Below are 26,493 nucleotides of genomic sequence, written 5' to 3'. Positions count from 1 at the left end.
TTTTCTCTTAGGAAAGAATTCTTACTTGGTTGTTTTCCCATCTGAGCTGATTCCTTCTCTAATAAATAAAAAAAGAAGGAAAAAACAACCCACCTAGCAAAATATGCATGGAGGTTGAAGCACCAGGAGACCCTACCAGCAAACATTTTGGTTGTACTAGGCAGGAATAAGCATGGTGGTTTTCTATGTGGGAGAATCTTAAACTGTGTTTTTCTTTAAAGTGATAATATAAAGGCAAAATGTAAGGCAATCACTTTCCAAGAGGAGTTTAAATATTAAACATTTTATGCTGAATCTTTAACTCTTAAAGGATGGGTTGGGGGTGGGTGAAATAGAGTAAGATGGTCAGGGATACAGGCTTCCAGCTATAAGATGATTAAGTCCTAGGTACATAATGAAAAAGAAAAAAAGAGAGAATCCTCATATACAGACATGTGCATTTTTTTCCTAAATTTCTCTACCTTTTACTTCCAGTGTCTTTATCTCTTCTTCTTTTTCCACTCAGTCCTCACAGAATGATTCCATTTGTTTTATTGGGTGCTACTTCTACTGTTTCTTTATGAGAATGTCTAGCTTATTGAAAAGTCTTCTTTAGACACAGGCAAATATTTCATTGTAAATCTAACAACTGCCGGATTGTCTAGGTGTGTCTGCTGGCAGACACCATTTGTAATATTTGATGCAGTTTCCTTTGTGGAACACAAAACTGATGAGATTCAGAAATAGTATAGACACCTGCGGTGGTGCCTTGACTTAAATGTCAGTGATGTCCTGTTTGTAGAATTTTGTTTGCAAGTCATCGTTCAAATGAGTCCGGAAACTTAAGAGGATGCATCAGAGGGAAAAGAATACACCAGTGTTTTGTGTATGAAAAGTGATGTTGTCAGCTACTTTAATATTGAGGTTGCCAAATAGACCCTTTGTTCCGAGGAGCTAACTTCTGAGTGTTTATTAAACTTCTCTGGGCTTAAGGGGATAGTCATTGATTGAGTTCCTAAAGAATTAGTCATAGCACATTGTTACACATGAGCTGTCTCCTCAAACTGTTTCTCCACCTTCCATGTTCAGAGCACCCGGAGTCACAGCAAGCTCACTTTGAAGTCACCTGCCCATTGGCGGTGTTGTCCAACATTGTGTTCACACCCCCTCTGACTTGGTCATTCTTAGTGGCTGGAGTGCTGCTGGGTGATCGCTGTTTCTAGATGCTTCCCTGTGTCCCCTGGGGCAGTGCTGCTTCTGGCTGCCTTGAACCACTTTCCCAGCCCTCATGGTGTCACGGCTGCTTGTCTTTGGCGCGGGCCCTGAGGATGGAGGTCACTGCAGCTCACGGGGGCAGGGTTGTTGCATCTTCTTTGGCCAGTAATATCCCTCGGCCTCATTCCCCCCTTGGAACTGACCAGAACTTTCTGAAAACTGGCCTTTGCTTCACAGCAACCCTCTTAACTAGAAACTAAGCTCTATAGGATTATCACATACATGAGTGTTTTAGTTCGGGCTGCTGTAACGAACTACCATAGACCGGGTGGCTTTTAAACATTCTGGAGATTGGAAGTCTCAGATCAGGGTGGGAGCATGGTTGGGTTTTGGTTGTCTGTCTCCTTGCTGTGTCCTCACATGGCAGAAGGGAGCCCCCGGGGCCTCCTCGTCCCCTTACACATCCCTCGGTGAATCCTTGGTGATGATTTTGGCAACTTCAGAACATTGGGAATAAATGGCAATTCTCATGGTCCAAAAAAAAAAAAAAAAAAAAAAAAAGCTTGTTGACCTCTTTTTATAAGGGCACTAATCCCCTGTATAAAGGCTCCACCCTCATGACCTAATTACCTCCCCAAACCCATCTCCTAATACCATCACACTGGGGGTTAGGTTTCCAACATTTGAATTTGGGGGGAACACAGACATTGGGTCCATTGCAACAAGTGAGTTCAGTAAGTACACTGGGTTAGCAGACATGGCGGCTTCATTTCCGACTGCCCTTGTGGGCTGGAGGTTGGGTGGTGTCTGACCTAAGACTAACTTATTTTATCTGTTCTCTGAAGGAGGAGGTCAGAAAGGTTAGCCTGCCCCATGGGGTATCTAGACCTGCCTCCTTGACTCTTGGCCATTGCTTGTCTGGAAATGCACTGGTTCATCTCCTAACCTAAGAAGTGCCTGTGTCTTCTTCGCCCCCACTCCCTGCTCCCCCTGACAGACCACCAGCCAGACGGAGCTGGAGAACTGGATCACCGCCATCCACTCTGCCTGTGCAGCCGCTGTCGCAAGACACCACCACAAAGAAGACACGCTCCGACTCCTGAAGTCAGAAATCAAAAAACTGGAACAAAAGATTGACATGGATGAAAAGATGAAGAAAATGGGTGAGATGCAGCTGTCTTCAGTCACCGATTCAAAGAAGAAGAAAACTATTTTAGATCAGGTAATTGTTCTTCTGTGTTGAGATGTGGGCAAAATCCTTAGGTCTTATTTAAAGTTTTTCTGCTGCCTCGGAATCGAGAAACGTCGGTTATCTTGTTGTCAGCTGTCATCCAGGCTGCTAAAATCTTTATTGTGACTGTCAGTTTTCCTCACCCATTGTTCACAGTTGATTGTTTTGAGCTAAAGGGAACAATATTACACTGAATGAAAGATGGAAATCTAATAGAGGCGGCCCTCGCTCCCACCAATGGCACGTTATTCTTGGGGATCTGTGTAATTGGAAACTCTGCAGTTTCATCCCCCACGTTACCAGGTTGACTTGGTGCTCAGCTATGGTGGGGATTCATTTCTGACTCCTCAATACATTTAGACTTCTAAATTTAGAAAAGGAGGAGAGTGTTTTAAGAAATACATGTGTAATTTCTGTATATGAGCATAAGTATATTTCATGCTAAAAAGGAAGGATTTACTGAGATAACAGAGGACATTTTTGCCTTCTATTTAATTGTTTTAAAGTCAGTGATAGCTATCTAGTACCGCTTTGAAACTTTGCCTAATATGAAGGAAATTGTTATGTGAGTAAATGCTATTTAAATAATCAAACAGTTGATGACATGGACCAGCATGTGATCTTCCATATTTCTCTCTGTCTATTCTTTCCGTCTATTACCTGGTACTGTATTTTTGTTTTTTTTTTAACAGAGGTGAAATTCACATAACGCAAATCTAACCATTTTAAAGTGTATATAATTCAGTGATAATTAGTGCATTCAGAGTGTTGAGTAACCACAACCTCTGTCTAGTTCCAAAACACTGTCATTCGCCTCAGAAGGAAACCCCGTACCTGTTGAACAGCTGCTCCCCTCTGCCCCTGGTGTTCCGTCTCTGTGGATTTACCAGTTACGGATGCTTCATACAGATGGGATTGCCCAATATGTGACCTTTTGTGTCTGACCTCTTTCAGTTGGCATAATGTTTTGAAGATTGATCCACATTGTAGCGTATGTACTTCATTCCCTTTATGGCTGAATGTTATTCTGTAGTGTGTATACACCCCAGGCTGTTTATCCCCCATCCATCCGCTGGTAGACATTTGGGCTGTTTCCATTTGGCTCTTGTGAATAGTGCTGTGCATAGGTGTGTACACTAGCACTGTATTTTAAGTTGAAGTGAGAAGGTAGATAACCAACCATTAATCAATGTCCACAGCACAGCTAACATCTCTGAGCCTTCACTACATGCCAGGCCCTGTACCAAGTCTTATTCTTGCATTATCTTGTTCAACTGTCATATCAGCCTCAGGAGATGGGTATTGTTTTGCCTCTTTGAAAACTGTGGAACTATCTCAGAGGTATTTGGAACTGTGTATTCCAGAGTCTGGCTCTCCTCCATCTAAGTGTTTTCCACTTCCCACCCCGTACGTGCTTCCACCCACCTCCTCCCCAAAGCTCTTGGCTTATTTTCCTCTGATTTTTAAGTCACTTTTCTTCTTCTCTGCCTTCCTATGAAAAGCTTCTTCTTGGTAAGTCATATAATTTTCCAGTGCTGGATAGCCTCCATTTTTCACTTCTTCTGCCATGGCTCTGTGGTCCAGACCCCACAGCTGGTGGCCCTGTCATGCCCACAAACATGAAATCCATCATATGGAGACACAGAGCAATGAAGGATATCCTTTCTATTTCTCATACCGAATGTATGACTATAGATCTCTGCAGAAAAACATGTAAACTATGGAAACAGTAAGACTTAACCTGCTGTTACCTAAGAAACTCAGGGTCCCTGTTGTTTACCCCTTAGGATTAAAATGAATACCTTTACAACACATAGATTTGTAACATTTGTGTAGGATGAAGTTCTTAACGTTTGTCTTCTCTTTCCTCCCCTTTCTTTTCCCATATTTTCACCCCTGTAGATCTTCGTTTGGGAGCAAAACCTGGAACAGTTCCAAATGGACCTATTTCGTTACCGCTGCTATTTAGCTAGTCTCCAGGGTGGGGAGCTGCCGAACCCTAAAAGGCTACTTGCTTTTGCAAGTCGGCCAACGAAAGTGGCAATGGGCCGCCTTGGAATCTTTTCTGTGTCATCTTTTCATGCCCTGGTGAGTAGAAGCTAAGGTATTTTTTGAGAAACATTCATCTTGACTGTTAATCCTGGGCACAACTTGACAAGAGTCTCTGAAGTGCTTTTCTGGTTTACTGCTCTGTGTGGATTTCTGATTTGTCCTCCCTCGGCTGTGGATGCAAATCTTCATTTGAATCTATTCTGAAATTTATTACTTAAGTCTCTCTTGATGGGCCCTCAATTATTGTGCAAAGAAAATATGAGTGGTATTACCTTCAGAGATCTTTGCATGTAGTGCTTGTGGATAACTCACGTGATTTTTAGACAGTGTCATCTTTTCCACACCCAGAGACATTTTTATATTAACCTTATGGAAGTGGTAAGTGGAGAGCTAGCTCTCTCATACATAAAATGTGTTTTCTTTCTCTCTCACTTGCCCATGTGAAAACACCTTCACTGTGTATTTGAACATAGATCCCTTTCGAAATCTCCCTTTTCGCTATTTTTCAATCATAGTTTTGGTGGCCATAAATACCGGATGCGTTGCAGGATGGCCTAGATCTTCCATGTTAATCAGCCCCACATACGTAGTTACTTGGGGAAGAGAATTTTCCGCTGACCTCCGGAGCGGCAGATTGTATAGTTGTGCTGTGTGTTTGCAATCTGTAATTTCAAGTACTTGCTAAATTGCGAACAGCTCAATGTACTTTGGGCTCCTTTCTTCTCAAAAATTGCTGTGTGAGTAACACGGTTTTAGCCTATCCAAATCAACACCCACTTAAAATGTACTGCACCTTAGCACATTTGCTGTGGAATTAAATATTAAGTCCCAGATCCCAGAAACTGCTTTGGAGAACCTTAGCTGTGCGGCAATTGGCTCGCCCTGTCAGCTGTACCCTTCAATTGAATTCAGAGCTGTAATTCAGTCAGAGGCGTTTGTGTTCTTTATAAATAGATTAGCATCATCATTCAGATAATTAGGGTAGATTTACATTTTTAAAGAAGTCTTAAACCAATTTCTGGAGTTATTAAAACTGGCATCCTGATTTGTTCTACTAATTACAGCTCAGCTCTTGGTCTCCCTGGCTACCACCTCTCCGTATAGCTATTAAGTCCTAATTTTTTTTTTTTTTAATAGGGATGGGTCAAAGTGCTGTGATGAATAAATCTTGCAAATGGTTTTCAGTTTGTGGCTCTTGGGTTATTTGAGACCTGGACACCACTTTGTAACTTAACCAAATCTCAGTTTGCCTGTTCTGCAAAAAAAAAAAAAAAAAAAAAAAAAAAAAAAAAAAATCTTATTTACCATATTATGAGAATGTCATAAATTGAGGAAACTTTTTATTAAATGTTTGTTTGTTTGTTTTTGTGGTGGTGGGGTACTTAGGTTTTTATTTTTACAGGAGGTACCAGGGATTGAACCCAGGGCCTTGGATATGCTAAGTATGCACTCTACCACTTGAATTATACCCTCCCCGCAAGGAAGCATTTTTATTAAGGGAGCTTATGATACCCACGATGTGGCATCAGTATTAATACTTAATCCTAAGCCACCCAAGTGGCTCTTTCCTTCTCCTGGAATTGATAGACTTTGGAGAAAATAATTTTGCTGTCTCCCTAAAACTTCTATGCCTTAATTATTTTCTGCAAAGCCATTGGAGCTAACCTCTCTGAGACAAGGAAGTAAAAGCCACTGAACTACCCATCCATAATTTGTCTCCAGAGTGTCTAATTTCCTCTATCTTCAATATCTGTGATTTGTGCGTACTTTTCTTTTGATGGGCAAGCTGTTAAAACCCGGCCAGCTGAAGATTGGGGGTGGGAGGGTAAGTAACTCTTAGGTTTTTCTGGTCAGTGATTTTAAAGAAGACTGTTTAATTCCATACGTGCAACTCTCTGTTCCTTTGTTAGTTTTTTGCTAGCTGCACCAGTGTCACCCATCTGGCTGTCTGTATGTCCTTGCAAACTTCTCTTTTCCATGAGGGGTTTCAATCAGACAGATCAAGTTCAGCCTGTTGGGTATCTGTTCCTGTTTGTTGCTCTGTCTCCTATAGAAGATTCTGGGCAGGGAATTTTTACAGTCTGATTTATTGGATACTAATTTTTTCCTCCTCTCCTTGTCATTTGACCCCAGAGAAATTTTTTCCCCCTTGGGATTGAAACATTCTTCAATCTAGCCTTTGTCCAGACTTTTTTTTTTCCCTTCTTTTAAGTGGGGGGCATGGGAGGAGGAGGAGGTGTGAGGGCAACAGGGCTAGGGGAGGAGATCTGAGCTACAGTTTAAGTACCATTCACCAGGAGGGCTTCCCATAATGCTCAGTGATTTGCAGTAATTAACTGAAGGGTCCCTGCTGTACTCTTTGAAAGAAGGTTATCATTGTTCTTGTTTGCACAGATGAGCAGAATGATAGAGTAATCAGGTTCCGGCCACAAAGGGAGACATTGTGTGGGCAAAGATCATTGAGAAACTCTAGAGCTCTTGGCCAGCAGTTCTTTTGCCAGCTTTTTTTTTCCCCTTCCCTTTGCTCATTTTGAGCCATTATTGTCTTGGGGGTAGCAGTTACTTTTGCAGTTTACAAGGCCCCCAGCAGTTTAGAATCGTTGCTATAAGAACCTTAAATGAACAGCTCATTTGTTAAACAGAGTAAACTAACTGGTCAGCTGGTAACTGAGAATATTTATGGCTGTTTGAGTTTCTCTTCTGAACTCTTGTTTTTCTCAAATTATAAACTAAAGAGGTACTGTTTAATTGGCGTAACCATGTTATGTGGGCCCTCTGCTTCTGCTTTTTGATGTTTGTTTATTTATTCAATACATGTGGTGCTTGGCACATGTCAGTTACTGTCCTCTGATTAGGGTTATAGCAGCAAATGGCCCCAGAGTTCCTGTCCTGTTGGGGCTTATGTTCTTGTGGGAGAGATGGAAAATAAATGAGTAAGCCATCAGATAAACACAGTAAGTACAGATTTTGATGTGTGCTGTGATACACACACACACACACACACACACACACACACACACACACACGGTTGACCCCTTTTTTCCCCAGGTTTTCTGTCTGGGGAGTCAACCAACTGAGGATTGAAAATATTAAAAAAAAAATAGATTCCAGAAAGTTCCCAGAAGCAAAACTTGAATTTGCCCAATGAATTCCATAGTATTTACATGGTACTTACAACTATGTACATACAGTTTACATTGTATTAGGTAGTAAAAGTAATTAGAGGTGATTTAAAGTACACAGGGGGATGTGTGTAGGTTATATGCAAATGCGACTTGAGCGTGGGAGGATTTTTGGTATCCTTGGGGGTCCTGGAACCAATTCTCCATGGGTACTGAAGGACGGCGCAGTGTGTGTTTGTGCACGTGCGTGCACGCGCATCTGCCTTTCTGTCTGTAGCTGTTTATAAATAAGAGACCCCATGGATGTTTTTTCTCTAGAATTTTTACCGTTAGCATTATTTATTCAGTGGTTTTTAGCCTCATTTTGGCTAAGATAGACTTAACTGGTATTGACATAGTTACGTGAGCATCTATGTATGTCAGCATATGATAATTTATTCCTTTTACAACCTTTGTTTACCTTTAGCTTAGAAAGTGGTGGAAATGGAGAAGAGAAAATGTTTACGTGTTTAATGTAAACATGTGCCTTTTGTTGTGTGACTCTGTTCCCCACAGCACCTTGAGTATAATTGTAGGTTAGCGCTCTTTCTGGGAGAGCGTTCCCATCATTGTCGTGGATGCCACCTTTTCACCTGCCCTGATCTGGGTTGTTCTTATGCGCTAAGCTGAGAAAATACGAGACCTCTTAGCTCCCTCCTCTTATTTGCTTTGAGGAAACCTCCCCCCTAACACCCTCACAGAGAAGCTGTTTTGATTCCTGTTCTAAGTGGGCGTGGAGGTCTTGGCCAGTCTGTTCAGAGGGCTTCCAGGCAGTTTACCCTGTTGATACTGAAAACCCCAGGGCTGCGCACCTTGTAACCAACGTGCTGACTGCTGGGGAAGCTCCGTGTGTTACCCAACAGCATTCATCCCCAAGGATGCTGCCAGTTGGCAACCGTCACTTTGGGAGCTGCCCGTGTGGGAATCTGTGACAAGTAAGTTCTGAGACATGTACCTCCAGCAACAAAGAGCAGGCGGGAAGTTTCGTTTCTAGTCTGGCTGTACCTCCTGGCACGCCCTCTTTTTGAAAGGAGAGCCCGTGGGTGGCCTATTGAGACCTCCTGGCAGAGGTTCCCTCAAGTTCCTGCGACTTTGCTTACAAGCCACAGGATAAAGTTCAAGCCTGAGTGATTGCCTGGGAAGAGCTTTATGGAGTCTTCACAGATTCTGCACGGACTTGAGCAGCTAGCGCAGTGGCAGATTTAGATTTGGCGTGTTCCCTTTTGAAATATTTGTCTGGGTTGCTGGCACCTTGCAAATATCTCAACAGAGTGTCACTTCCTTTTTTTTAAACAAAATAAAGCTTATATTCCCCTTCCACCTAACCATACGGTATGCAAGGCTAGTACGGTGGTCTCACTATCCTCGTGGACCTGGGTCCCTTCCATCCAGTAGTTCTGCCATCCTTAAAAGGCTTCTACACAGGTGTCCTAGACTAGCTAACATGTGGCCCTTCCTGTCATCAGGATGGAGGAAAGTGAACGATAATCGAAAACTCCCTCTTTTCAAGGACCAGTCCTGGAAATTGCAAATAACCCTTCTACTTACTTCCCATTGACCAGAACTTTATCAGAAGCGCATTCCCTGCTACAAGGAAGATAAGTCATCTTTTGGCTAGATGCTCAGTGACATCTGACTAGGGCAGAAGGCAGAATGATATTGAGGGACAGCTACCACTTGCTTAATAAGGAAAGTGATTTTGTGTAATTCTGAGAAAACTAAATAGAAGAGATTGGTAAAATTAGATTTAAAATGGAATCACAGGAACCAACGTGTGCTGTTTTCACAATTTTTGCCGACACTTAGGCACCGTTTTTTTTTTGTTTGTTTGTTTGTTTTTGTTTGTTTTTTTTTGTTAGAGTGGAGAAACAGCACTGTACCATTTGGAGAGACTCTCAAGAAAGTATGGTTAATTTAACTTGATGCTAGGGTTCAAGTGGGTGACCAGAAGCTCATCTAGTTCTTGGAAACATAGAATACACTTTATTTCTATTTTATGTATTTTTACTGATGATTTCAGACAGTGATTGAGTTTGCCAACCTTTTGTTTATATTGTGAATCCAGGAAGGGCGCTCAAAGTCCCCATAGGTCTAAGTCATGGATGAGGCGCTTTGGGTGGTGGGGTCAGTGTTGGCAGGCGTGAGGGAGGGGGAGTGGTCACTGGAGGGTGGGACCTGAAGGAACAGGTGAGCGGTCCTGACACATCCCTCTTGGTGATGCTCCCTTTGCCATCCTCAGGTGGCCGCACGCACTGGTGAAACTGGAGTCAGAAGACGTACTCAGGCCATGTCCAGATCCGCAAGCAAGCGAAGGAGCAGGTTTTCTTCTCTTTGGGGTCTGGACACTACCTCCAAAAAGAAGCAGGGACGCCCAAGCATCAATCAGGTGGGTTCCAGGGTGGACGAGAAAGCAGATGTAGTTGCCTCCGTGGACACCTCACTTTGGGATGGACGTGCGTGGGTGTGTGTGGTCCCTTGATTGACACTGAGTATGATTTCACATCAACTAGCTGACACAAAGAATTGAGTTATGTTAGATGCTTTTACTAGCTCACGAATGCCCATAACATTGAACTCTGCTGTTAGTCTCCCACCAAGCTCCAGCCTCTCACCTGCATCCTTTTCAAACCCTGGTTAATTATAGATGCACTGAAAGTGCACATCTTCCTCAGTCTTCAGAGAAAAAGTAGCGCTTGTGGATGAAGCCAGGTGGGCACCTGACCAGTCTTCTAAGCTGCCCCTGGAGCTGGATCAAAGGCAGCCTTCCGGGATATCTGATTGTTTCTTGGCCCTTGACTTCTGGGGGTTGACATCAAATAGGCAGTTCTTCTCCCTGCCTGTGTGAGGAACCCGGAATCGGACAGCACTCACTCCCTGCCATGACTCTCTGCTACTCAGGTCCCAGGGCTTCAGGGGATCTCAGTGCATCCTGAATGGCATCACCTAGGATGCAGCATCATTGGTCCTCTGATAACCAAATGCTCCGGCCTCATTACCTGGACTTCTTTATTAGCTGGGGCCACTTTCCTCCTGGAGTCACTTCTGGGAAACTCTCTTTCCACTGTCATTGTCATCCTTCTTCCTCGGCTTTGAAAAACAGGTGGGTCCGGAACTGCTTCAGATATTAGGGACTGAAAGAAAATGGATATTTGTCCTTCAGGAGGAAGAGAATGTCCAATCCCTGGGCTGCAGTGGCTGGAAAATGAGGTGTTGAGCATTTTGAGGTCATGACTAGGGTTGCCAGTTTGACCTGTTCACTCTGAGCCTTAAGCAAAGTGAGAAGCAGTCCATTGACTGATTCAATAACAAGATGTCCCGTTGTTTGTTCTGACCCATTCCAGCCATTTGTGTCCTTAAGAACTGGCATTTAAAAGGGAAATGAATCCTGAAGGCTGATGTACTAAGTTCTTAGCTGACCCCCAAACTCATTATTTAAACCCTGTCTGGACCCCTAATGGAATGTGCAGGAGACCCAGTGAGCAGATGGAAAGGGGGCCCGAGCCTGCGCAGTCATGTTTGTCCTGTGGCCTCTGGTGGCAGTAGAGCGACGTGTTGCCACCTGGGGTTTTGCTTCCATGTAAATCTGAAGGAGAAATTGTTTAGAGGAAAGTCAGTATTTCATCAGAAATATCACACGAGAGACTAGATGTCTCTTGATTAAACCTGCCAAAGGAGGACATTAACCATCAGCGTTTCTCCCCTTCTTCTGGGAGGTGGTGGTGTCATTTGTGTGCCTCCTCTGTCCCTGCAGATGACTCAGATCATGGCTATATATGCATGTCAGGACTTCACAGTTGGCAACTCGGGTTGAATTTCTCTTCTATCAGAAGCTTTAGTTCAGCCGTGGGGTTCTGCTTTATGGGTGCAGGTTATGTTATGGTCCATTGCTGCTGAAATTACATGATGGTCCATTGCTGCTGAAATATGTGACTGAACTTAAATGAATCCAAGAGAACGTTTTAACTAATTTCTTTAAATCAAAGGACCATATAATGTCTTATAAGCAACACTTGTTATTCTCTGTTATAGTAAGAGTTTAAAAAAAAAAACTTCTTATTTAGCTATACGCATACCAATAGAAATTTACTGTTAATTCAGTACATACAATAAACATACAATAGAGATTGTATGTTTCTATATATCTTGGTGCGAAGGCTTTTTCTTAGTTTGTGTATATTATCCTGACAGTATATGCTTGGTTTAGAGACAATATATAAAATTTCTCATGTCTACATGTTTAGGTTTTCACCACCTAGTGGCATTGGTAACCTGCTGTGATTTTAACCATCTTTAAGTTTGCAGGACTCATTAAATTTCAAGGGATAGACAAGTTTCTATTTTTTTAATAAAAAGCTTTTCCGTGGTTTTGTGATACAATAATTACACATGTATGTTCTCAGGTTCTGAGGATTAAAAAGTAAACTAATTATTATTGATAATTAGCTGATTAGGTGTATGATGCCACAACAGAAATTCTTCATTGTGAATGAATCTAGTTCATTGCTTTTGCAAGTTTATTTTGTTTCAATTTAGATAAATTATCCAGATTGAAAAGCCAACTTTAAAAAAAAAAATTATCCAAGATGTGGGAAGTGATTTAGATAGCGAAAATGTTTTTCATGGTCTGCTACTATAAATTGTTTTACCTGCTTTAGAATTTGACGTAAGATTATCTCAAACGTTCATAATGTTTTTTAATAGCCTGTTTGTTTTCCATCCCCCTTCCCATGCTTCATTTGCCCTTTTGCCTAGATTTCTTTTTAAGATGATACTTTTGTATGTGCAGGTGTTCGGTGAGGGAACTGAGGCTGAAAAGAAATCTTTAGAGGGAATATTTGATGACACTGTTCCAGATGGCAAGGTAAAAATAAACACGTGTTCCTTTTATAAAAGTACCACAAATGCATCCACATTCACAATGCAGTGGTTTCTTGGGATCCTAAAATTAAGTAGACCCAGTATTAAAAGCAGAAATGATCAGTCCTTTAAAATTATGTAACAGGTTGACAAGAGATGGAGAAGCATTATATGTTTGAAACTTGATAGTGATAAGAACATTCTTCTGCTGACATCACATTTTCAATAGTTATCATTTGAATGTTTGAGTTTCCATCTAGAATGTGAGAGAACATTGGGGTTCTGGGTAGCTGAGGATTTTATGCCACTGTCAGTTCCTTTCATATATAACTTCCTTCTCCAGAGGTGAGTTCTAACCGCCCTCCCTCTCTACCCACAGTGCTGTTTTGCTTCGATTAATTTCGAAGAACTATTCTTTTTCACCATAAGCTGCTACAAGATATTGAATATAGTTCCCTGTTCTATACACACAATTGACACAACATTGTAAACTGACTATACCTCAGTAAAAAAAAAAAGGTAAAAGTATGGGGGAAAAAAGAACTATTATGATAGGATGCTCTTTGAAAAATAAAAAAATGCATTTGCCTCCCAAGACAAGTATTCAATTAAAGATTCACAGACTTGGTTCAACCTTGTGCTTGGATTTAAAAGGAGCTTTCAAACTGCTCTGATTGAGGACCCATAAAAAATATTGATTTTTTTTTTCTAGGCCACTTTTTTCAGCCTCTAAATAAATGGACCTTCCTTGTTTTAAAGACCCTTATGGTGATACCAGCAGCCTCTTTGTTTGGGGGGTTCTGATGTTGATAATGTGACCTTGGTATGATCCTCTGGTTCTCAGAATCAATATGACAGAGTTTAGCTCTCGGTTGCCATGCAACCAAGCAGTGGCTCACCCCACGTTTTAGACGGAGCTGAGCCTCCGAAACCAGAGTGCAGTGGGGGTAGTTCTGGCTATCGGGGGATGGGGTGGGAGGAGTCGTCGTGTACAGGCCTTTTCTCCGTCTGATACCTAAACTATTCCTGGGTTATGTCATTGTGGATACAAAGGCAGCCGTCCTTGGAAATACCCATCTATGGCCCTCTCTTTGAGCATCTGTCTGTTTCTGATGAAATCTGATGAAATTAAATTGCTGTCCCTCTGTGACGATCCAAGCTTAGTTTCTGATGTTCATGTAGCCATTTCTGAAGTTAGCAAATTCATCTTACATACCATTATTAGTATACTTTTAACATGAGCATGTCTAGATCCTGGAAACTGCACAAGTTTTTCCCTTGGATTTCTGTGTCAATTTTTTGTTTTTCCATTTTTCCAGGATTCCTCTCTATCCCACTGCTTGGCTGGAATGCCTTGTTCTCAAAGAGCAGTTTAGATGCAACACTTGGGCTTCTCTAGTACTAAGGGCACTTATTTAACGGGGCACGTGGGGACAGAGTGGGAAGATTCCAATGATAGTTAACGGGATTTAGGCAAGTTGATTGTGCTTTGACAATTCCTTCCCTGGGGTTCAATTTATCCATGAAAGCTACACCATCAAAGGCAGAGCTGAAATTGTCTTTTCAATTGAATTTTGTTTAGTAGCCTTTACGAAAGTGTTTCCCCCATTCTGGAATCTGTTCTGTTTTTTTCTTTCTAGACTTCCTGTGGAAATTTGTTTCTTCTTGTAATTTGCTGATAGCAGCAAATCCTCAGTAACCTGCGGATACCTATATACCAATCGGTGGCCTGGTTATAGTCCAATAATCGGGGCTTATTACTTACCACATATTAAGCATCAGTATTGTTTTTACATTGCTGAAACCTAATGTAATTATTTTTTGCTTATTACAGAGAGATTAGGCTCCTAATATGTCATCAACTTATGGAGTGTTTTTTTGCTTTAGCTGCATAGCTGGCTTAGATATAACCCAGCTGCTGACTGCATACACAGGATGCAGTTTCTCTCATTCTTAGAAACTTGATGCTACTCCCTGATCTTCAGGGAGAGTGATACAGAGGATGGAGTGATGGCAACAGCCTCAGGAGGTGTAAAGCTCATCCTTGAAGTTCTCTGAACCTCATCTGGGAAGTGGAGCTGCCTCCCTCCCAGAGTTGTGCTGGAGGTCAAATGTGAGCCCCTCAAAAGATGCTGCTTGTAAATAGGCAGGGCTAGAGCACCAGCTTTTCTTTAAAAATTTGCTTTGTTGCCTTTGAAACGTGTAACTCACGTGGCTGGTAGTCTGGTCGTAGGAATTCTCAGCTCTGAATTTGAAATGGGTTTATGGAAGAACTCATAGCAATAAGCTGAGATGGATGGATGGCCCGTTTCCTTCTTTCTTTCTTCCTAATTTTGATACCCACTCATTCATGCAGCGCCCACCCGAGGAAGCGTGGATCAGGTGTGAGGTCTGCCTCGAATCTGAGAACTCCACCTCTCCCCCACCCCCAGGAAAGCTCCTTTCTCTACAACGTCTTCCTCTCCCTGGGGAGTCCCCTCTGTCCTTCACCACTGCAGCCACGTCTGCCCGGGGCCCTTTTCCTAGGAACGGATAATCCTTGTGCCCCATCTGGGGAGCTAGGATCCTGAGAGACTGACTTGCTGCTCTGCTAACTTTATTTCTTATCCCAGAGGGAGAAAGAAATGGTCTTACCCAGCGTCCACCAGCACAACCCTGACTGTGACATTTGGGTCCACGAGTACTGCACTCCATCCTGGTTCTGTCTGCCAAATAATCAGCCAGCCCTGACCGTCGTCCGGCCTGGGGACACGGCCCGGGACACCCTGGAGCTGATCTGCAAGGTATGAGGCTACTGGGGGTTGCTCTCTTGAGAGAACAAGGAGAGATGGAGGAAGCCCCGGACCCTCAGAAGCGTGAGGCGCAGGAAGGTGCTTTAAGGCCTACCTCCGTTTCATTTCAGAGCAGCTTCGGATTCCTTTGTGATGATATGCATAGTACACGTTAGTGAATTCTTCAGTGCTGGCAGGAGAGAGATTCTTTTAAGTTCCTTCTTTTAACATGTGTACTTGATAGATTTGTAATAAGCCTAGTATATGCTCATTGCAGAAATTTGAGAAAATTTAGGTAAAGACCAAAGCAGAAAATTAAGGCCACCCTTACTCACAAAATCCAGAAATAACCTCGGTGAACATTTTGGTGTTTGTGCCTGCATTCTGGCTTCTACACGCACACATGTATGTGTATCTAATGGCATCATATCATGTGCACTGTTTGTAACCTGCTCTTTGACAGTAACTGATACACCATGGGCATCTTTAGAGTAGGGAAAAACTGAAATAAATATGAATTTGACCTCCATGATGGGAAATTCATCTTCCTATGAACACACAGTTAGCCTCTTTTTTTTTTTAGTGACAGATGATTGAGCTCACTTCCTCTACTTTTACCTTAAGCTGTAGAAACTTGATCTTTTTCAAGGTAAGCCCAGTTTCTTTTTCTTTCTCCCTCCCTGAAGGATGGCTGGATGAATTGGATGGCCTTGAGCAAGGAAAGGGAAAGAGGAGAGGGGCTTTCCTTACTGTTTTTACTTTTGCATAATTAGTTGCACTAAAGTCTTATTTAGTAGTCAGATCAGGTCTGAGAGAGAACTGATACTTCCCCATTGTACAGACAGAGAAGGTGAGGCTCAGAGAGTGAGCCTTGAGCTCACAGCACTGTCACAGTCACTTTCAAAGAAGGTTCTGAAGCCACATCTGGGCTTTGTGCCAAGCGGGTGGTTACAGCAGCTGTCAGTCATCAGGAAGGCCGGTCCGTAAGGGGTGGGAGGATCTAGAAAATATTCTTAGGGGTGTGAAATGGTCTTCTCTGGGGAGGATGGAAACCGAAGGGAAAGTGGAAACCTTTTCGGTCACAATTTTATCCTAGAAGAAGCTGGATGAATGCGATGATGTTTTTGGACCTCCTCATTTGACACAGTGGTTTATAAAGATGGAGTAACTTTCACTACCTCAGCAAGTATCTCAGTTCTGTAATCCTGCAATCAGCAATTTTTGTACTTTTTTTTTTTTAAACGGATCACTAGGACTTTTGTAAGGGAAAAATATGGCTTCGTATGAAGGAGAAATGGAACACCCTGGCTCAGATAAGCCTATTGGGTGGTCCTCTGTGGAGGAAAGGGAGAAGGGCATTTGTTTCAGGACAAAGCTAGACTCAGCCCCCACGTAGGTGTTAAAAATAAGTGAGACACTGTTGCGTGCTTTGACTCCTTCACGTACACGAGTTCTAGCTTTTTAAAGATAATGGTATTTCTGTTCACATTTTTCATTTTAATTACTTAACAGATTTGGTCTATTGAGGATTACTGCATTCTTTTATTTATAGATTAGCGTGATTCTTTACAGACCCATTAATATTCTGCAGAGCTGTGGGAGTTATTCTCAGAACTGCAGCTGAAGGTGTCAGAAGTAGGACTCTGGCCTTTTTTCTTTTAATAAGCCAGACTCCAGAGGGTCCCTCCAAGGGGGAGCATTGCTTTGGAGCCTCCTGGGAACATCGGCTTTAGACCCCATCACGAATTGGAGGGTCAGTCAGAGTTAAGCAGTAAACTCTGGGGGCAAATTGAACAGTGAGTGGGGAAAAGAGTGATGTTAGGTACTTTTCAAGCTATTGCTTTGGTAGAAACTAAGAGATTGAGGGAGATATAATATTGTCACTGCAACTTAGAGACCATCTTTAGATCATGAGTTAGACCAGTTCCCCTATAAAGTGTCCCTTTCTGTCTCTTGACAGGTGTTTGATGGCGTTGTTAAGACACACATCCCTTTCTCTAATAATAAAAGGTCACCCCACCTAACTTTCCCTGGATCCTCAGGTCCCTCCCTCCCAAACATAGAAATAAAGACAAAACCAATATGGTGTGGAACAAGCTTCCACTTCTTGAGTTTAAAAACAGAAAACTTGTGTATGCACTTTAAGAAATTGATGGTCTCGAGAAGAGCGCCCATGTAGGATAAATTATACAGTGTGCTCAGAGCCAGGTGCCTTCTAAAGCTTGCTGCTTCTTTGGAAAACACTTTATTGTAATTAGTGGAGCTGATTTTATTCTTAGGAGGGAAAGAGATAATGGGGGAAACAGTGCCACATGTTATTAATGATCTAATTAATGTTGAGTGTTATTTTTTCCCCCCTCCTTTGGAGGAGGGACTGAAAACAAAGGTGATTGTCAGAATGTCTGTCTTTTATTTCTTATTGTCTTTCTCAACGTTGGTGATGGGTGCTTTCCCTAATATTTAATAATGGATCTCTTTCTTCTGTCTCCTGCATTCAGCTCATTCTCTTTCCTATTCTGTCTGATCCACATCATTTCACATCAGTTTGTCATCTGCCATCCGAGCCACAAGTCGAGTTCTGGTACAGTAACTGTTTCAAGCTCTCCATTTCATGGACAATTCATGTTATGAATGTTATGAAAATGATTGTTGCTTAACATAGCAGGTAACCATGTTGGCCTGTGGGTCTTAGATACTTTCTGATCATTGCAATTACTAAAATAATTGCCAAAAAAATTCATTCATTCCTACTCAGTTATAATTCACGTGTGACCATGGGCGTATATCCATGCCTTCCCTATGTAGGCCTCTGGCCTTGGGAGTTCTAATAACTGTGGGCATTCAAAAAAAAAAAGGTCACTTTGAACGGGAGGATAAATAGCTTTGGAAATTCTGCGGTAGCACTTTGTGTGTGTGTGTGTTTGTGTGTGTGCGTGGGTGTCTGTATGTAGTAACTGCCTGCATTTGTGTTTCCAAGTTCGACTGACATGCAAGAATAAGAAGAGAATGGATGAGCAAAGCATGGTGGACTTGAAGGTCACGTTATTTTCTGCTGTGATTGGCTCAGACTATTTATTGAGAAGACCTACATTATGTTTTGCTGTTTCATCCTTTGAAGTAGTCATAATTAAGAGGCAAGTTTCAGAAAACACGCCAACCAAACTAAATGATACTCGCTGTATGGCATCATTTGTGGCTACATTGTCTCAAAATGAGTCACGTGCTCTTTCAAGCAACTTAAGTCAATGAACACTGGAAGACAGGTTCGGACTGCTGAGGAGTTTCCTACCTGAGTTTCTCTTGGGATAGGGAATTTCCTCTTGAACATTTGGCAAGTCTAAAGCAGGCCAAATATTTAGAATCCCTGTGTTAAAATATGCATTAGTACTTGGAATTCTTCTTGCCCACAGATGCATTGTGAACATGATGTTCAATCTGCCTTAATATTGACTTGCAGATATTGGAGGAGCGTGAAACTCTTGAGAGTTCTAATGAACGATTTAGTTAGTTCATTAGGATTTTCCCTTTATGTTAGACCAGCCATGACTAATGAGAACTCATAATTGAAAAACATTTACCAAAATGATAAGACACACTGGTATACGGGTCCAGAGTTCCATTTTTAGGGTAACTATTTGCTGACCAAACCACGGACTCCCAGGTTACAAGTAAGATCACTATACTTTTTATGTTTAGTGTACGTGCTCATTTTTATTTTTTAAAGTTACTAAGACGTTATTGTAACTTAACGAAGCTTGAAAAACGTGGTGGGGGGCGGGGTGGCAAGAACCACCTTTATCACCACTGTTCTGGTCTCTTTGCTTTGTTAAACTCTTCAAGTGAGGTACCTTAACAATGGTGTTGTTTAACGCTCTCTGTGCATCTGCATAGATGTTTTCAGCGCAGTCGCTTTTAAGGGGCGAGGATCCCCAGGCTTCATCAGGACCACCCTAAGTTCTTGGTGCCTGACAGTGGGCTGCCTCTCTCTCACTCCGAGGTTCCAGGAACGAGGAGCTTCTTAGATGAGGTTGCTCTGTGGGTCTGGTTTCCAGAAGACTCTGTAAGTGGCAGCCCCCTTGGGAGTGGCCACCGGGTGTTTATTAATAATGACAGTCAGGTTTCCGAGTGGATTTGTCCCTGTCAACCAAGACCCCATGACGTTTCACTTCTCTTTCCCTCCCACTTCAGTCGGAAACAGATGGTGAGCCAAAATATTTTGCTTCTAGTTTTAAAGACTTTAGTGAGGACCCAGGGTCGGTGGGAGCCCTGGCAGCTTCTGTCTCTGTGAGGGAGCCTTTCCTGCTTATCATTGTGCCCTGGGGATGATTATTTTGTGGTGGTTTGTTGGTCTTAGTGGCTCTGACAAGCAGTAGGTAGCACACTTGGGAAGTTTTCTGTTTCTGTTTCCCTGGCTTAGCCATCCACCCTGAGTGTTTGACATCAACGTTCTGCATCCTGCAGACAACGAACGTTTGGTCTTTAGGACCCATGGCGAAAGCCCAAAAGCCAGGTGTACAGGAAGGTGCTGGCTCGGGGGTGCCTGTGTTCAGATCACAGGCTGCAAACCCTCACGTCCCTCGGGAGAGGATGCACGTTGGAGGGTCCCGAGGATCACCACAGGAAACCTCCTCATCGTTCTGCTAGGTGTTTAGAACAAGCTCACATCTACTATCCGGAAGCGTGCTTTTCTATAATGCGAGATCCCTGTCTTGCGTGAACATTTATTTAAAAAGCAAGATCACCACTGTCCCCACCTCCCACGTTCTGCCCCTTCCCCGTAGCCACACTCCCCACCCCACCGAACATTGCATTTATAGTTTATTAATTTCCCTCTTCGCAGTGAAGTGCTGCCCACTTAAGAGTTTGTTAGATGTAACTGAATGACTATTATTGGAGTAATTATTGGAATGTTCTTAGTTTGGCCTTAACATTTGGGGGGGAGGGTAAGTAGAAAGAGTATTAAACTAGTGAAAAACTAACTTCACTTATTTTGAAATAATTCTCGTCTGTTGAGCTTTTGGTGTGAAGAGATTTTTATATGTATGAAAAAGCGTCAGACTTACCAAAGAGTAGGGAACGGTGTCCTGAACTCCGGCACTGAGGTTCCATAATTACCAAATTAGGTTTCATCCATTTACTAACTTGTTTCCACCCGCAGCTCTGGGTGATTTTGGAAGCAGATTCCAGGCATACCTTTACGTGCTAGTACTTTAAGATAAATCTCTCAAAGATAAGGATGCTTTAAAAAAAAAAAAAGACTTGATAAGAACATTTTCTCTCTAGCTGGGCATTTTCATGTTGCCATGTAACTTTTCAAAATCTTTTTTTTTTTTTTTTTTTTCCTTTTCCTCGAAGCTAATTTAAGAATGACTTTCTAGATAGAAAAAAGCATTTGACCCATCCTGACCAGTGGAGAAGGCCTGGAGATTTCAATCCTTATCTGCTTTAGAATTGTTTTCTTTGGGCGAGTCATTCAGTGTGTTTCCAAAGTTGGACACGTGCCCGTCTGCCCTGCCCCCGGAGGGAGTCTCACTTGGGGTGTATATAAATAAGACCGAGATCCAAATGCCTTATCGTCACGCCGACTCTTTTGCAAATGAACTGTTAACAACTGTCCCGATGTCCCCATGTGGTTAAAAAAACAGCTTTGCCCAGGCACAGCTTTTCTCTGTCACTGTAAATCCTTCCTTGGCTTTCTTGTCATTTTTCTTCTCTAATCACCTATGGATGTTTGAAATTACGTGTAAGGGCCTTTTGGATCTGAGAGGTTTCATTGCAAAGCCAGTGTAAAAGAGCCGGATGGACCAGATAAGCAGAAGTGAAGATGTGACTGTCTTGTTCCTACCGATCATAAGATACCCACGGGATATTATTGTTCAGTGACATGATGTTCAATGACAGTTATTTTAAAGTTTGGGTTTTGGATGTCAACCTTTTAAGAAGCATAGAAATTTTACACTCCCCACCCCCCCAGCCCCCTCCAGTAACAAAGCTCCATTATTCTGAGGAATACGTGACAGTAAGTCAGTGGAGAACTCATTACGTCTATTTACTACTGAACAGACATTTTCTTGTCTTTTCTTTTCCTTTTTTTTTTTTTTTTTTGCATCGCAGACACATCAGCTGGATCATTCCGCTCATTACCTGCGCCTGAAATTTCTAATAGAAAACAAAATGCAGCACTACGTCCCAAAGCCCGAGGAGGACATTTACGAGCTGGTAATGTTTATGACTGTCATCCAAGTACATTCTGCAGGAGATTATTTTTAAATTAAATATGTGTGCTCATGCTAATTGTGGTTGGTGGAGTGGAATGAATTCTAAAATAAATGAGCCTCAGCCAGAGCTCTTAAGTTGGTGGAGATGGCCTTACATATCACAATATTTCTACAGAGCGGAAATGCCACTTTAGTTTATGCAGGGGATGAGGCTGTGCTATCATGACAAATTGAAATCCAGAACTGACTCTCAGATAGAATTTTTGCTATTATTCTTAGCTTCCCCTGCGGCTTTGATGGTCTTTTGTTTTAAGCGGGTGACTCAAGGGTGAGCTGGCTGTTCTCATATAGAGTTCGAACTTCAATTTTGTGTGACTTCCTCCTGCATGTTGAAATTGATGGGTCAAAATCCTGTTGAGTGAAAAAGCTGACATCTAATTATATGTCCTGGCCTTTTGGAATTAAATTTATATAGATTCTTGGGCACACTGATGTAGGTTCAGTTTTTGTTACGGGACTTGGGTTTTGAACTAGAGCTGGATTTTTATATTGGCTCTATTGCTTACTAATTATGTGGTCTTGGCAAAAAAAAAAAAAAAAGAGGAGATGATACTTTTTAGGATTTTGCAAAGATCAGTGATAATGGTTCATGTAGTAGATGCTCAGTAAATTGTTGTCATGGTAACATGGTAAAACAATGAGGAGTTCCTTTTTTGTTCGCCAAGGGGTACATTTTTCAGTTCCAGGAAAGAAACATTTTGGGAGCAAGGCTCCTCTGTCTTGGAGTTTGTTCTCCTTTCTCTGCACTTGGTCATTCCTCTGGGGGCCACCGAGCTGCTTGCCACGGATATGTGAATGATAACAGTATGACTTCAGACCGTGTTTCACCGCAGAAAACAGCACTGAAAATTTAAACCCAAATAGTCTCTTTTTGAAAAAGGGGAAGCGTGATTTAAAAATTTAGTAGGGAATTTAGTTCCAAATCAACTCTTTTGAGGTTGGCTTTATCTACAATAAAACTCACCAATTTTGAGCACACAATTTGATAAGTTTTGACAAAGGTAGTTGTTTCCACCACTGCAGTCATAATTTGGAACATTTCTGTCATCTTGAAAACGTCCCTCGTTTCCCTCTATGTGTTTTTATTGAATATAAGAGAGAGTGTGCTTTGGTAACACTTACCATGTCACGAAGTGGAAGAACAAAAAGACCAATTTCAACCATCACTTGAGTCAGTGAAGTGTTAACAGAGGAAGGCACTTGTAACAGTGGCTGATTTCCTTTTTCTCTGGCGTGGGGAAAGCCCTGACTTTGTGCTCTCTGAGTAGAGGAAAGAAAATCTTTTTTTTTTTTACTTTTTTTTTTTTTTAACTTAAAAAAAGGAAGCAGTTTGCTGCTAACACTGGAATAGCTATTAGAGCAAGTATTTTGCATCTTGGGGTAAATGAATCTTATATATCCTAAATGACAGGGGTCACACCTAACCAGCTTCCATGTCCTTCATGTCTTATAGCAGATGCGTAAGCCGTATCTTTTGAAATGATACTGACTCACTTATTATTTTTAAGTCTTGGCCATTGGTGTGGTCTCATCCGATAGAGGAGACTAAGGTGTGCGAAGCTTACTCTGTTTGTATCTACACTGGCTGTATCCATGTTATAATTACAATTTTAAAAAAAGAATCTGAAATACAGGGAGATCGTGGCATTCTTTCTTGCCATGTTGCAGAACTTCTCCAGCTTCAAGATTCCTAAGGAAGTAAATGTCATTGCCTTACTCACTTCATTGTTCAGATTGTAAACGAGTATTGCTCACCGGCACCTCTATTTTTACCAAGAATTTTAAACTTCTTTGTTTTTAGAATTCCTTTGGCAGTCTGGTGAAGCGTCTAGATCCCATCTCAGAATAATATTTTCAGTTGCATGGAATAGAATATATAGGATTACTGTGGCCTAACTGTGTTGAAATAGTGATCAAAAATATTTTTAAGGGATGAGGGCATAGCTCAGTGGTAGAGCACATGCTTAGCATGCACGAGGTCCTGGATTCAATACCCAGTACCTCCATTAAAATTCAAAACAAAACAAAACAAAACGCCTAGCTACTTCTCCCTCCCAAAAAAGAAAAATTATATATATATACACGAAATATGAAAGCTTTGTGGGGGAGGGTATAGCTCAAGTGGTAGAGTGTTATGCATAGCTTATACAAGGTCCTGGGTTTAATCTCCAGTACCTCCTATAAAAATAAATAAATAAGTCAACCTAATTACTTCCCCCCAATAAATAAATAAAAAGTACAATACATAAACAAACATTTTCTTAATTATAGAAAATATATGTGCTTACTTACTGACTCATTAAATAGTAAGACCCAGCCGTGTCTGATACCTGCCACTGTTTTGAGTAGGGATGAGCATAAATAATATTTTGAGATATTAGCATTAGCTAGAATGTGATATGAAAGTAACTGTGGTTTCTGTGTGTGACAGGGTCACAGGCACTGCTCGTATTGCTGTGTTTGTTGCCCACATTCATTTATGATTGAAGGAAATGCTAAGTTTCAGTCACTGGTTAGTAAATATGAGAATGTTGGGTTTTCTCACCATCCCAGGTCACAGACCCCTTAAATTCTATACATATACAGCCCTGGTTTCCGATCCTTACTTGAGGCCATCAAACTGGGTGAGGTGTCATTCCAGGGCAGGGTGTTTCTGGATACACAGTGTTCCTGGATGCTTTTTCGAGATTTTACAGATATTTGATTTATTGTCCCTTACTGAACAAGCATCCGACTATTCATGGCTAATTGGTTTCCATAGCCCACCTCCATTTTATTTTTGATGGACTGTGGAAGCTTACAGATGTTTCAAGTCCTATCCTTAAAAATGGCTCATTCACAGATGACTATCCCAAACCATTTTATTCTCTGCTATTGTTTGGACAAATATTCTTGAGTCATAAGGTCCGTAGTTAATAGTAAAAGTGTGTATCATATTTTTTTTTTTTGCAGGAATCTAGTGTGTTACTTGATGGGGCCAGTGATTCTTTTGCTTATGAATGACCGTGAATAGTTAGCCATCTACTTACCTGCTTCGTTGATTACGCTTTAATATAAAACATAAGTTTATATGAAAAGAAAAGTTTGGTTCTCTTTCAAGATAAGCTGGTTATTGAGTCCAATCCATGGAATGATCATGAAAATAGAGGCACTGGGTTTTTTAAAAACCCCATATTAAAAATGGTTTTTCTTAAAGTGACAGGTGGGATTAAAGAGTTTGCAGAAATACTGTTCGATTGCTGTATTCATTCATTCATCCAGCAAAATTTATTTAGCACTTATTGTGTGCGTGGCACCATTCTAACTGTTCTGGACACTGAGAGGCACAGAAAAATCCCTGCTTTACGGAAAATACATTCAAGTGTGTGGAGACAGATTTAAAACGTGTACATTTTAAAAAAATGAAAACAAAGAAATGTGTGATATTTCAAGGGATGTTAAGAGCTTGGGAAGAAAAGTTAGGACAAACAGATAGAGAAAAACAGACATCTAACAGCGATTGTGCTGTTCCCTTAGATGTGAGGTTTGAACAGGGTGGTGACTAAGGTGAGTCACAGAGGTATTTTGGAGGGAAGTGTTCTTGGCTGAGATAACAAAGCCAGGTGAGGCCCTGGCAGGGGCAGGGAGGCAGCGGTGGAGGTGGTTTGCCCCTGTCATGGGGAGGGTAAGTGCGGAGGTGGTATGGGGAGGTGGTTGCAGGAGATGGAGGGCAGGACCGTCGGTCTTGTTGGGCCCAAATGAGAAGGGAAATCCCAAGAGAAGAAGGACATGGCTTCTGTCTTATAGGCTCACTGTGGCTTATGTGTGGCCAGTGAACCTTAGGGCATTAGGGCAGGAGCTGGGAAAGCAGGCAGGAGGCCAATGAGCTGTAGTCCAGGCAATGGGTGATGGTGGCTGGGACCAGGCATCTAAAGGAGACATGGTAAGAAATTACCGTGATTTTGTGATATCTCAAGTGCCGGGGTAATCAGATTGTTTCTTAAAGTCTGATGGTCTTTAATCTGGTTTTTGAAAAGGGGGAAAATACGCAACCTTCTTGATGTAATAAAATAAAGGGAATATGTATGTGTGTGATTCTTCTTTTTTAGAAATATGTTTAAAAACTACACAATTTCAGGATTTCTGGTTTCAGATATTGTGATTATATCAAAAATATATTTCAAAGTGCTGATCCTACTTGAAATTTTACATATTTTATTAGAGCCTTTCACTAAACCCAATTTTTGTTCAACCAGCCTAAGGGCCATGACCAAGGGGTCCTGTCTGTATTATACTGTTGTTTTCTGAGACTGGTTGGAAAACACACACACACACACACACACAGACTTTTACACCCATTACAAAGAAGAGTAGGAGGTAATATAATGAAAGAACAGGAAAGATTATTTACAAAGCTAAATTCCCACTGAATCGATGGGAAACCATTTGGAACTTTCTGGAGATGATTAGAACAAATGGTGGTATACTGCCACCTAGTGGTGGATGAGTTTGGCTTGAAAGGAAATTGAAAAATAAAACTAAGTTTCAAAGTAAGTTGAAGTCAATACATGTCGTAACATTTTATTGAGCATTCGGTGACATTACAAAACATGTCATAAAATGTATTCTATTTGGTATGTATAATTTTGGTGACTGTATTTTCTGAACTAAAGATCAGTAATTAGATCTGCTTTCTTCTGACTGCAGAATTTATTTGTGTGAAAATTTTTCTGAAGTATAGAAACACTTTAAGTTATGCCCTTAGCACATTGCACTTGGTGGCAGTTGCATTAAATTGGGGTGTTGTAGATGATCTGGGCTGTGGGGTCGGCGCTCCTAGCCCACCCCCCTCACCCCCCTTGGCTTTCTTTTGCAGCAGGAAACATTACCTGTTTTCCAGGCTTCTGAATTCTAAGCATTATGCTTGCCTCTCCCACCTGTCAACTGCGCTAAGACAGTGAAGAGAAAGA

At 41.7% G+C, this 26,493-nt stretch overlaps 1 protein-coding gene across 4 annotated transcripts in view; it reads left to right on the top strand.

Annotated features, from left to right (window-relative positions):
• The window catches only part of TIAM1 (TIAM Rac1 associated GEF 1), a 188,861-nt gene that overhangs the window by 91,891 nt on the left and 70,477 nt on the right, over window positions 1–26,493 (top strand). For all 4 annotated transcript variants that reach the window (XM_064496754.1, XM_064496763.1, XM_064496757.1 and 1 more), the window contains 6 exons: window positions 2,192–2,416; window positions 4,328–4,513; window positions 9,878–10,024; window positions 12,425–12,499; window positions 15,108–15,278; window positions 21,381–21,485. In XM_064496754.1, the coding sequence (XP_064352824.1) occupies window positions 2,192–2,416; window positions 4,328–4,513; window positions 9,878–10,024; window positions 12,425–12,499; window positions 15,108–15,278; window positions 21,381–21,485 (909 nt within the window). The remainder of the gene's footprint in view (window positions 1–2,191; window positions 2,417–4,327; window positions 4,514–9,877; window positions 10,025–12,424; window positions 12,500–15,107; window positions 15,279–21,380; window positions 21,486–26,493) is intronic.

The sequence above is a fragment of the Camelus dromedarius genome, chromosome 2 (genome assembly GCF_036321535.1).
Source record: "Camelus dromedarius isolate mCamDro1 chromosome 2, mCamDro1.pat, whole genome shotgun sequence".
Lineage (NCBI taxonomy): Eukaryota > Metazoa > Chordata > Mammalia > Artiodactyla > Camelidae > Camelus > Camelus dromedarius.
This window is presented reverse-complemented; position numbering and strand designations above follow the sequence as displayed.